This window comes from Oncorhynchus masou, chromosome 15, assembly GCF_036934945.1.
Source record: "Oncorhynchus masou masou isolate Uvic2021 chromosome 15, UVic_Omas_1.1, whole genome shotgun sequence".
Taxonomy (NCBI): Eukaryota; Metazoa; Chordata; class Actinopteri; order Salmoniformes; family Salmonidae; genus Oncorhynchus; species Oncorhynchus masou.
In genome coordinates, this window is record NC_088226.1 from 1498997 (window position 1) to 1511635 (window position 12639).

The 12639-nt window shown below is 44.0% G+C and overlaps 2 protein-coding genes across 3 annotated transcripts; one reads left to right on the forward strand and one right to left on the reverse strand.

The window, feature by feature from the left end:
- The first annotated feature begins 1633 nt into the window (after nt 1-1633).
- On the forward strand, nt 1634-4283 carry LOC135555296 (zinc-binding protein A33). Of its 2 annotated transcripts, XM_064987624.1 has the most exons (6): nt 1634-2285; nt 2768-2863; nt 2947-3180; nt 3305-3327; nt 3433-3551; nt 3694-4283. In XM_064987624.1, the coding sequence occupies exons 1-6, from the start codon at nt 1881-1883 to the stop codon at nt 4281-4283; spliced, it is 1467 nt and encodes a 488-aa protein (XP_064843696.1). In that variant the 5' UTR covers nt 1634-1880. The 2 variants fall into 2 exon arrangements, with proteins under 2 accessions (XP_064843696.1, XP_064843695.1); XM_064987623.1 differs by having other exon boundaries at nt 3305-3551.
- LOC135555295 (RNA polymerase I-specific transcription initiation factor RRN3-like) lies at nt 4259-10183 on the reverse strand. The gene is given in 18 exon segments (XM_064987622.1): nt 4259-4984; nt 5095-5185; nt 5325-5477; nt 5618-5726; nt 6941-7125; nt 7262-7392; nt 7503-7633; nt 7757-7886; nt 7998-8093; nt 8213-8311; nt 8400-8469; nt 8600-8663; nt 9341-9400; nt 9483-9612; nt 9711-9800; nt 9897-9953; nt 10079-10134; nt 10137-10183. Coding segments are annotated over 18 exon segments (1848 nt in total). The 5' UTR covers nt 10174-10183; the 3' UTR covers nt 4259-4825.
- Nucleotides 10184-12639: the final 2456 nt, after the last annotated feature.

Sequence of the window (12639 nt, forward strand, 5' to 3'; positions counted from 1 at the left end):
AAATTATCATCGTCATCAAGCCACTAATGAATGTTCATAGATTTTCCCCAATAATATAAAGTGGTCACAATCACATGTAGTGATTGCTACAAACCACACACTGTGGACTGATGTTGAGAGTTTCAATTTCCTTGGTGTCCACATCACCAACGAACTATCATGGTCCAAACATACCAAGACGGTCGTGAAGAGGGCACAACAAAACCTTTTCCCCCTCAGGAGACTGAAAAGTCTTGGCATGTGTCCCCATATCCTCAAAAGGTTCTACAGCTGCACCATCGAGAGCATCCTGACCGGTTGCATCATCGCCTAGTATGTCAACTGCTCGGCATCTGACCGTAAGGAGCTACAGAGGGTAGTGTGAACGGCCCAGTACATCATGGGGCCAAACTTCCTGCCATCCAGGACATATATAATAGGCAGTGTCAGAGGAAAGCCCATAAAATTGTCAGAGACTCCGGTCACCCAAGTTATAGACTGTTTTCTCTGATACCGCACAGCAAATGGTCTCGGAGTGCCAAGTCTAGGACCAAAAGGCACCGCAACAGCTTCTACCCCCAAGCCATAAGACTGTTGAACAATTAATAAAATTGCCACCGGACAATTTACATTGACTCCCTCCCTTTTTTACACTGCTGCTACTCGCTGTTTATTATCTATGCATAGTCACTTGTGTTACTTTTTATTATTACTTTTTATTTTAGTCTACTTGGTAAATATTGTCTTAATTATTCTTGAACTGCACTGTTGGTTAAGAGCTTGTAAGTAAGAATTTCACAGTTGTATTCGGTGCATCTGACAAATCAAGTTTGATTTCCTCTGATATTGACACCAAGCAACAATAACAAATATTTAAAATACCACACTGGAGGTGGAGGCAGATGGTTGAATTGTTTTTAGCCAATATCCTGAAACCTTGAGTTTTCAAGGGAAACACAGGCTAGCCCCTCCAAACCCCTTTCTCCCCCTGTGAACCCCTCTTCATCCCCTTTCTTAATGTAAATGCAATGAAGCTGCACTGGCTTTTGGGGAAGAAACTTGGTTTGCCATTGAGGTTGTGTAAGGGGAAGATTAGGCCTACAGAATACCTTTTGAAGCTTTGCTCTATATGAGCATTCATTGGTGTCAAAAGCACTGGCATATAATTATTGCTTTAGATTACACAGTTATCCCCATTGTAAGTTTTATTTGCAAATAATTAATATAGTGCAAGGTACAAACAGGTATAACAGTTGTATACAATAGGTAATGATGTGAATGGTATTTACGTATTTACGTTAGGCCTACATTGTACCTGCCTTTGTTATAAGCATGTAAATACATATGTTTTAGGAACACAATGTAATGTGAGGCCACTTTTATTTATGATGATTTTACCAATAATTTTGGTTGATCATATTTTCATCCTGCTTCATGAGATATATCTTGACAGTCGTCTTTCACTTCTCAGTCTTTTAAAGGCTTTTAAAGTTATTGATTGTGTATCTCTATCCACAACCTTTAACAATGTTGCAATTCAAAACGTGTAACAGGTTCTAGGCTAAACCAGTTTGCAGCTATTCCACATGTGACCAATAGGGCTCGACTTCCTGTTTCACGTTGCTGTCTGTCACGCAGTACTGTGTGTCTCTGGAGTCACACACAAACACAACTCAACAGACAGGAAAACAGCCTGCACTTTTAAGGTCTGGCATTACAACAAGAACAATGGAAGAATAGGCACTTTGAGTATCTGTTTTGAAAATCAAAAGGGAGGTGATTTCTGAAAGACAAAGTAAATAATCTCCACGTTTATATGCTTGACATGGGAGTGTAGTATTATTTAAGCCAGAGGATATCTTCTTCACAGACTCCCAGGACCTGATCAGGTGAAGACATACATGTCATCCAGTGTGTGTCTCCCAGAGGAGGATCTCTCCTGTCCTGTGTGCTGTGACATCTTCAGGGACCCTGTCCTCCTACCATGTAGCCACAGCTTTTGTAAGTCCTGCCTACAATGCTACTGGAACACCTCAGCCCTCAGACAGTGCCCTGTCTGCAGGAGAAGAGCTTCCAAGCGCACCCCTCCCTCCAACCTGGCTCTGAAGAACCTCTGTGAAGCTTTGCAACAGAGCAGGATTCAGAGCTCAGTCGAGGGGAACCGTGTACTTTGTAGTCTACATGGAGAGAGACTCAGATTCTTCTGTCTGGTGGACAAGCAGCCTGTCTGTGTAGTGTGCCAAGCCTCGAAAATACACAAGAACCATGACTGCATACCCACAGAGAAGGCAGCACAGGATTGCAAGGTGAGAGACTAAATAATAATTAAAATGACTCTAGTATGTATATGCATGAAATAACTGAACTGTTTTCATAGTTAACGTTGCCATTTTCTCATGTAAGGAGCCTGTGGCACCTGGCAGTAGAATGCTGTTAATCAGGTCTATCCAGACAGTATATGTGAGTGTACAGTATTAGCAGAGAAATATAGCAGAGAAATGTAAAAGTGTGTAAAGTATTATATCTGCATTCCTATGGGATAAAAGCTGATCTGCTAGTTATACGTCATTGAGTGGTGTTGATGGACATACAGTGTGTATGCAGAGTAAAACATCTTTAAACATAGTAAATTATCTCAGGTATTGAAAGGGTTATTTTAGTCAAGCGACACACCTGGCATTGAACCTATTGTTAATTTATTTCACATAACTAAATCTAGATGTTTAATCGAGTTACAGCTTGCTGCTTTCATAAGAAGCCTCATGTTAGAATACCCTCTGACTTCTAGGATGAGCTCAACGTAGCACTGAAAACCTTACAGCATACTCTGGACTCCTTCATTAGACTGAAGGGAACCTCTGAAGAGATGCCCGAGTCCATTAAGGTAATCTCCACAGATGTCATCTCAGTTTCCTTTTCATTAAAATGAACTCAAATCCATCAAGTTGTGCTCTAACTGCCCCTCAGAATCAGGCCCTGGAGACAGAGAGGCAGATAAAGGATCTGTTTGTGGAACTCCACCAGTTCCTGTATGAGGAAGAGGCAGCGAGGCTAGCTGCTCTGAAGGAGGAGGAAGAGGAGAAGATAGGGCTGATGAAGAGTATGGTGACAAAGGCTGCAGCAGGGATGTTATACCTCAAAGAGACTATAACAGTCATAACACAGGAGATGACTGATGCTGAAGACATGACATTGCTCCAGGTCTGTACTGGCACAATTTACACATTACACACAAATTTAAAAAAGCCAGAATAATTGTTTTTGAGGAGAGGATGGGATTTATTTTTTTATTCAGCCACAATATTACACTTTCTTTGCTTTTCAGAATTTTAAAGCCACTATAGAGAGGTATGTTGAAATCCCCTACCTCTCTCTGTCAATCATTCTATTTTTTCCTCCCTCTCTCTGCTTTGGAATATTGAACAGGATAATTGTATTATTTTGTCATTTCAGAGCCCAGTGCACAGGGCAGGGCCCAGAGAGGATTTCAGGGGCGCTGATTGATGTGGCCAGGCACCTCTGTAACCTCAAGTACAGAGTTTGGAAGAAAATGCTTCTGCATGTTGAATACAGTAAGTCCATTTTAATGGTTAACAGAGATGAGGAGATAAGGAGGTTAACTCCCACAGCATTTTAACCTGGCGGAGAGAAGCTAAAACAGTGGTGAGTGACCCAAACCCTTTTCCTGTCTCTGGCCTATTTCCTCCTCTTCAGCTCCTGTGACCTTGGACCCAAACACAGCACACCCCTGCCTCTTCCTGTCACATGACCTCACGTCCCTTCAGTACACCAGCCAGCCCCACCGTCTCCCTGACAACCCTGAGCGCTTCCACATGAGTGCAGAGGTCCTGGGCATGACCGGGCTTAGCTCAGGAAGCCACTGCTGGGTAGTGGATACAGGATGTAACAACGACTGGATTCTGGGCGTGGCCTGTATGTCTGTCACCAGGAATGCGGAGGTCCAGGCCCGGCCCGAGAACGGGTTTTGGACCATGTGTCTGCGAGACAGGGAGTACAGAGCGATGACCTCACCCCCAACAGCTGTGACAGTCACAGAGAAACTCAAGAGGGTCAGAGTGCAGCTGGACTGGGACAAGGGTCAAGTTTCTTTCTTTAACCCTGCTGATGACAATACACCCCTTTACTCTTTCTCACACACGTTCACAGAGAAAGTGTTTCCGTATTTCTATACGCAAAGCAAACACCCTCTGAGAATCCTACCTGAGAGGATGTGTGTTACAGTGCAACAGAGTGGGACAGGACATCCCTGTACAGTATATTCATTTCTGTCAACCCACAAATAGTGTGACTTTTATTTACAGGGTTGTGTATGTCAACTATATACTTGATACTCCATACATACAAGCACAAGTTTACAGATATGTTTCCCTTTTCATCTACTGCAGGTGACCTTTCTTACAAGTATCTGTTCTGGTTAAGAAGAATTTCAATAAGGGAACATGTTTACAATCTGTAAAATTATATAAATCATTAAAATGTGTTGTTCAGAACTTGACACAAATTGTAGATCAGACAACCAAAATCAATGAACCATTGAAAGTGTCAGAATTATCTTTTGTAAATACAGTTACCTTCGCTGAGAACACAAATCTTTCGATTTTCCCATCCTAGATAAAACAAAAACATTTACTTTCCATAGTGGAGTGAAATTAACTTATTCACTATTAACCAGTTATAACATGTTAACTGCTATAACATAGAACAATTATTATAAAATGAATAGCTCTAGCCACGCATTGTACACTTTGTGTTCATAATCTCTTGCGTCCTGGAGTAGGTTCTTGATGGGGTGGTAATTGTAGATGGTTCCGACTGATACTCCTCTTCAGTGATGATAGGGTCTCTGTAGGAATGAGATGGGCGGCGAGCCCACACTGCTGGGGCTGTGGAGGTGTGAGTCATACGAGCCAGGGGTCATACCCATCACTCCCTTTGTCTCCGGCGTCTCCCCTCGCAGGAAGTCATCCTCATCTGCATCCGAGCACTGAGACAGAGAGAAAACAGCCAATCAAACCACAAAAACAACCAATAGGGAGACACACAGCATCCAATCATGTGTGTGCCAGAGAGAATACAAGACTGTCTGTGGTTTACCGGTCTGACTCTCTTGGTGGTGACGGTGTCCACCCCAGTGTCTGCTGGCTCCTCCCACACCTGGTAGAGGGGCTCGATGAGTTTACTTGACCTGGAGAGGAGAGAAGTAAAACATGATCAGAAATGGAAATTGAACTCTTCTTAGCGTTCAGGTTGTACTACTGCCATTTCCAATATCTCCTGTTTTGTGCCTACTGATAAGTGGTACCTGAGAAGGGGTCATGGGTTACCTCTTGAGCACATAGGGGTCGAAGGGGAAGAAACTGTCCAGGGGGTTGGTGTTGGTGGACACACAGTCGCCCCCCACAGAGCTGCGGACCACAGGGAGAACATGGCGGTTGTTCCTCTCGATGATGGTGTAGCAGAACACCAACTGGTACTTTCTGTGGATGGATGGATACACGTCTGGGTCAAACAACCACTTCACATTTTTAGAAGCAGACAGAAACTAACACAGTGCTGTAGCAGAGTGTAATTGATGTGCGATTGGCTAAAAGGGTGGTTGGTCAGTGTACCACTGTACCTGGTGATGGCAGCAAACATGTTGGTGACGGCAGGCAGGCAGACCTTCAGAGGGTTGAGCTGACACATCACTATCCTCTCTAGGTTCAGACCCTGCAGGTACGCCAGGCCTGGGAGGGAAACAGACATAGTTATATAATACTGGAAACTGGTAGAGGCCCCCTTACAGACACACAGTTATATAATACTGGAAACTGGTGGTACTTTCTGAGGCCCCTTACAGACATACAGTTATATAATACTGGAAACTGGTAAGACCCCAGTTATATAATACTGGAAACTGGTAGAGGCCCCCTTACAGACACACAGTTATATAATACTGGAAACTGGTAGAGAGGCCCCCTTACAGACATACAGTTATATAATACTGGAAACTGGTAGAGAGGCCCAGAGAAGCACACAGTTAGACACAGACAATATAATACTGGAAACTGGTAGAGAGGCCCCCTTACAGACATACAGTTATATAATACTGGAAACTGGTAGAGAGCCCCCTTACAGACACACAGTTATATAATACTGGAAACTGGTAGAGAGCAGATATTATGTTGGTCAGAAATACAGTTATATAATACTGGAAACTGGTGGAGCCCCCCCAGACATACAGTTACCACAGTTATATAATACTGGAAACTGGTAGAGAGCCCCCCAAACATGTTGCCAGGCCAGTGAGATGAGCTGATATAATAAAAAACAATCAAAAAACAAACTGTGAATCCCCCCTTGTTATATAATACTGCAGATAGCAGGAACTGGTAGAGACAGCCTGGCAGGCGTTGCCAGGCCTGGGAGGGAAACAGACAGTAGGAAACCCCCCTTACAGGGGAAACTGGTAGAGGCCCCCTTACAGACACACAGTTATATAATACTGGAAACTGGTAGAGAGGCCCCTTACAGACATACAGTTATATAATACTGGAAACTGGTAGAGAGGCCCCCTTACAGACACACAGTTATATAATACTGGAAACTGGTAGAGAGGCCCCCTGTGTTATATAATACTGGAAACTGGTAGAGAGGCCCCTGTTACAGACACACAGTTATATAATACTGAAACTGGTAGAGAGGCCCCCTTACAGACACCCTGGAAACTATAATACTGGAAACTGGTAGAGAGGCCCCCTTACAGAAATACAGTTATATAATACTGGAAACTGGTAGAGAGGGACCCCCTTACAGACACACAGTTATATAATACTGGAAACTGGTAGAGAGCCCCCCCCACAGAGATTGCCAGGCCAGTGAGATATATCAACTGATACACAGATACAATAAAAAAACAAAATTGTAAGTATGTGTTTTACACGCATGTGTAATCCCCTACCTTTCTTCATGTTGCCCTCCAGGATGCTCCTGTGTCTGAAGATGAGTGTGTAGAAGACAGCCTGGCAGGCGTTGTAGAAGGGCCCGTGTAGCGTGATGTCACAGTAGGCCCGGGAGCCGGAGTCCTGGCTGTCTATGTATAGGTGGAGCCAGGGGACCAGCAGGTCCAGACACGCACGCACCGTACTGCAGGACGGAGAACAGTCAGAGAATTTTAGTTAGGGAGTTAGGAGGGACCAGAGAGTATGCTGCATAGAACCAACCACACCCCAACATGCTCTAAGGAGCCCTTTCTGATCAGCAAAAGTAGGGTGTGACTCACACGACGGGCAGGAAGTTGGCACGGGCCAGGAAGCTACCCATGTAGCCAGCGGCAGATTGGCGCAGTACTGCCGGGTGAGACGGGCTCTGCAGTAACCTCCACAGGTGTTCCAGAAACGCCTCTGCCAGAGCCTGAGAGAGGGGTCAAACACACAGCCAATCAATCAGGTTACCCACTCAACCGTTCTATAAAATGCCACTACTATAAAGCCACACGGATGCACACTGTTGCGAGTACTGACCAGTCTGAAGCTGCAGAGGTAGAAGAGGGCGTATTGGACGTGACAGGAGGCGTGTGTAGGTAGGATAAGTTTATCAAACACACACACCAGGTCCTTGTACAGATCCTTAGTCCGCTCCACATCCAGACAACCTGCCAGAGAGAGAGAGTAGAGGGGGAGAGAGATGGAGGGGTGGAAGGGGAGAGAGAAAGGGAGCAGAGTAAGCACTGTCTTGTCATATGTCTAGTGAGTGTGTGTGAAGACCCTGTGCTCACCGTTGACGTGGCACATGTCCTTGATGAAGGCCAGCAGCACAACCATGAGAGTGTCCAGTCTCTCAGCGACAGGGTGGACCATCACATTGGTCCCTGCTGGACTGGACTTCACCGAACAGACATCCTCATCCTGTGTGAGAGAGAGAGATGAGGGGAAACGTCACACCACATCAGTCGCAAAATGGAGAACTATCACACCAGTGACTGTTGTATGTAAAACATAGCAGATCTAGTCAGTCACCATGTCAAAGAGGCCCTCCTCCTCCTGCTCTCCTTTCAACTCCTGCTGCACAGCATTCTCCTCCACCTCCTCTATCTCTCCCCGGGGAGCACTCACCTGGAACACAACACACCGTGTTAGCACACAAAAAAAACACCTATTTCTCAGTGAAGAACTGGAAAGCCAAAACACACACACACAGAGGAGCAACTGTGGCTTAACTAACACACACTTACATCCAGTTTGAGCATCCGACTGATGATGAGTTCCAGGACGTCTCGTCGTAGAGAGGGGATGTACACCGCCACCCGCAGAAGGTTATGGACATAACACTCCTAGGGAGAGTGAAAGACAACCATACTGTACAACAACCTGACAATAAAAAAACTAAACATGAGGCTACCTACCACAGCCACTGCTTACCAGGGTTCTGGAAGATTTCTGCACAAAAGGAAAGTTGTCAATCAGAATGGGCATCAGGAAACAGCTGGTGCTGAAATGAGAAGGATGAAAAAATATATGTTTGTTACCAGTTTGCATTGGGGGTCAACAATTCCCAAGGTCAGACGTGGGTCTGAAAATGATCCAGCAACATGTTGTAGGATTGTCTTATGGCTACTTACGATGGGACATATCTGCCAATCAGCTGCAGGGCCTGGTGACACTGGTCAAAACTCCTTGGAAGGTCTTCAAATCAAGAAAGAAGAGAAAGGGTTAAAACTGTGCAGAAATGAAGAGTATTTGCCGTTTTGAACTAACAGCCAACGTTGAACAAGTTGGATCTGTGAACTGGGAGTCATTATACCCTTTATATTGGAATGGAACATTGATTCTGTAACGTTTGAAGTAAAAACAAAATTGTAACATTGAAGTAAAACTAAGATTTATGAGGAGGTCTGTCAGCCAGACAAATCAGTAACCATAAGGGGTGGGACTCCTGCAGTGAAAGTCCCCAGTGCTAGAGTCTCCGTGCATTATCTTATCTACACCTCACCTCCCCTCTTATCATCCTCACTCTTCAAGGACTTTAGAGGTGTGCCTAGTTTCCCTAAAAAGACGAGTGGAGCAGCCTTTTACCAACTGCAGTCTCAGGTCACTATGAATTTACTGCATTTACATTACATTTACATTTAAGTCATTTAGCAGACGCTCTTATCCAGAGCGACTTACAAATTGGTGAATTCACCTTCTGACATCCAGTGGAACAGCCACTTTACAATAGTGCATCTAAATCATTAAGGGGGGGTGAATTTTATCCTAACCTAGGTATTCCTTGGATAGGATAAGTAATTTATTTCAATGAAACATGTCAGGGACTGTCCATTGAACAACCTTGGTTTTCCATCGCAAACAGTAACACCTACCTTCATCATCATCATCTGAGTCAGAGATGTCCACTCCCCCCTCACAGATCTTCACTCTCTCTGGAAGGAAGGAAAAACAATACGTCTTCAAAGTAGCCATATTGAGTTATCAGAATGGCCACGCAGACAGACAGGAACTCACTGGGTGTGAAGTTGGAGACCACCATCTTGAGGCAGGCCCGGAGGTAAACCGTCTGGGCAGATACCAGGTTACTGAGGAAGGACAGATACTCCTCCACTACGGCAGGGCTTCGGCCCAGCCACGGCAGCCTCTGGTTCACAGAGACACAAGGGGTAGATACAGCATTAGAAAACTGTTCCTGGCCTGGGCAGTACTGTCCATCTCTTGATTCAAGTGTTCCATCCTCACCAGAGCCACATAGATCAGCTGCTCATGGTCTTTGCTGAGTTGTGTCACACAATTCCGGAACTCCTGCAGCCAGTTGATGATTTGGGCATCCTGTCAAAAAGGAAGACATTCTATTATCATTAAGACCTCTGGAAACGTCCTTGTTACACTGTACGTGTAGCAGAACTGCTAGTCGTGCTCATTTACCTTGATATCTGGATCTGCCAGCTGATGTTTCAACAACTCATAGTCACTGGTGTCTCCCTTGAAAAACAACCAACCAGCAGCAAATACTGTCATATGTATACCAGGTTATAACTACATTCCAGAGTGAATCACATAAGTGTCTAAGGCATCCAGGTTTGGTGTCACTGGATTGGAAATCTCACCTGTTTGAATTTCGCTAACGTGTCAACAACATTTCCCCCAAACCGCACCGTCTTCAAGGGGGAGTGTTCATGAAATCTCTCCCTTCAATCTCCATGCTTTACACACACGCGCTGGGGAGGGAATGATGGCAACAAAAGTGCGCGAGTAAATTGACTGTGCTACAGAGTGGTAAGCAAGTATTGTAAACCATAAAGCATGACAACACAATACAGTTAGCACAGCTTGCTATAAATGTGCTAGCTACTATTAGTTTGATGGTAATGCGCTTACAGAAACGTATTTGAAAGGCTTCAGTCTTACCAATCAAATTAAATCGTGTTCAGATAGCTACAATTCTATTTGCTACGCAAAATGCCGTTTCGATCCTGATACAATTAAACGTGCCTTCCCCATGCCGCTAACTTCACTACAGGAAGAGAGAATGGTGACCGACTTTATTTACGGAAATGAATGGTAGATTCTTCTTTCTGTACTAGCGCCGCGGTCTTCTATGGTGCATTACTGCAACCTACCGTGGCGGAGCAAAATTTGATTGAACAGTTCCGTCAGAAAATGTCACTTTTGCCATCGCTGCCTATCTGGATTGAGCGTTATCAATCAGACTCTAATATTGCACTCTAAATTTATGGGGAGGGTTTAGAACATTGGACACGGCATTTGGGCTCCCGAGTGGCGCAGCTGTCTAAGGCGTCACTACAGTCCCTGGTTCGAATCCAGGCTGAATCACATCCGGTCGTGATTGGGAGTCCCATAGGGCGGCGCACAATTGGCCCAGCATAGTCTGGGGTAGGCCGTCGTTGTAAATAAGAATTTGTTCTTAACCGACTTGCCTAGTTAAATAAATGTTACATCAAATTGTAGGGAATGTTTTTTCAAGCACTAGTGAATAATTGACAGCGCTTACCTCAATTCAAGACGTGGTGAAATCATGAACATTCATGATGTACTTGTCCTGCTCTGAGTGTGTGTCTCTTCCAGCAGTTCATCCAGCAGGCTCCCCACATGGCGCATGGGTTCAACCCGGGCATGTAGCCTGGTCTCATAGACCAGACATAACATAGTAAACGTAAATTAGGTACGAACAAAGTATAGTTATATGTTTTATTTGGTATGGTTACATAAGACAGATGGTTATTATTATGGTTATGAAATGAGGGTGTTGGCTGGGGTGGATGGGTAGGCATATAATACAAACGTCTACCAACCCAAAGGTTGTGAGTTCAAATCTCATCAGGGATAACTTGGAGCATTTTAGCTAATTAGCAAATGTTCAACTACTTACTACTTTTTAGTTATGCAACTGCTTAGCATGTTAGCTAACCCTTCCCCTAACCTTAACTCTTTTAGCGAACCCTTCCTAACCATAAGGTTAGCCACCTAGCTAGAATTTGTAACATATACTGCGTTTTGCAAATTCGTAACATATACTGCGTTTTGCAAATTCATAACAAATAAACAAATAACATAACATGGACATCCACAAATGAATACATACCATATTAAAGATATCATACTAAATGAGGCGAGGATTTACATACAGAATATTACGAAATGCACTGAGACCAAGTTGGGGCATTAGACCAAACCAGATGCTGGCTGAGCAGAAGCAGCAGTAACAATGATTGGTGCACAATCGGCCCAGTGTCGTCCAGGTTTGGCCGGTGTAGGTCATCATTGTAAATAAGAATTTGTTCTTAACTGACTTGCCTAGTTAAATAAAAAAAATAGATCTACAATGCAACGCATTGGCTTTAGGCACATTTATTCCCAGTGATTTACCAGATATCTACTCAATACTCTCAGTCGCTATATCTCAACACTACTCATCCACTCAAAGCCCAACACATCCACGCAGACATATCTGTACACAGAGTATTACATTTAGGTCATTGAACATTTTGTGTCCATTAGGCACAAACTGGTTGAATAATTTCAACAACAACAAATTAAATGTGATGACTTTGAATCAACAGTGTTCAACCAGTTTGTGTCCAGTGCAGTGGCGATTTTAGCATGTAACAATACATTAATTGCACTAAAACAGTTACAAATGGTGCCCACAAATTGTTAGGGCCTACATAAAGCGGTGCCAACAGCAGTCCCAACACCTTACCACTGCTACACCTGGCTATCAGCGGAGCCTTGTCTGGCAGCGAAACAGTTAATTCAGCCTCATTTACTGCCTTTTAAAAACAACATAGCTGATATGGCTGACTTGCTTAAACAAATGTGGTTTCTACTGACGATTTAGATGTACAAACTATGGCATAAGTGGATGACGAGCGAATAAGAGGCAATCCGTAATTTGATTAAGACATTAATGAACGAGGTCGGATGGATGTAGACAATATAACTATTTGCTCAGCATTTTTGAAGTGTACAGCAACAGAATTCAGAACATGGACCTTTCTTACAGTATTCTCCCTGTACACCAAGTCAGAACTGTAGGATAAATAAAGGGGGTATATAAGCAGACAATGAAAACTCTTACAAAAATCAATTATGACATTTTGCTAAAATAGGCTATAGGCTACATGTACACCAAGTCAGAACAGTAGGC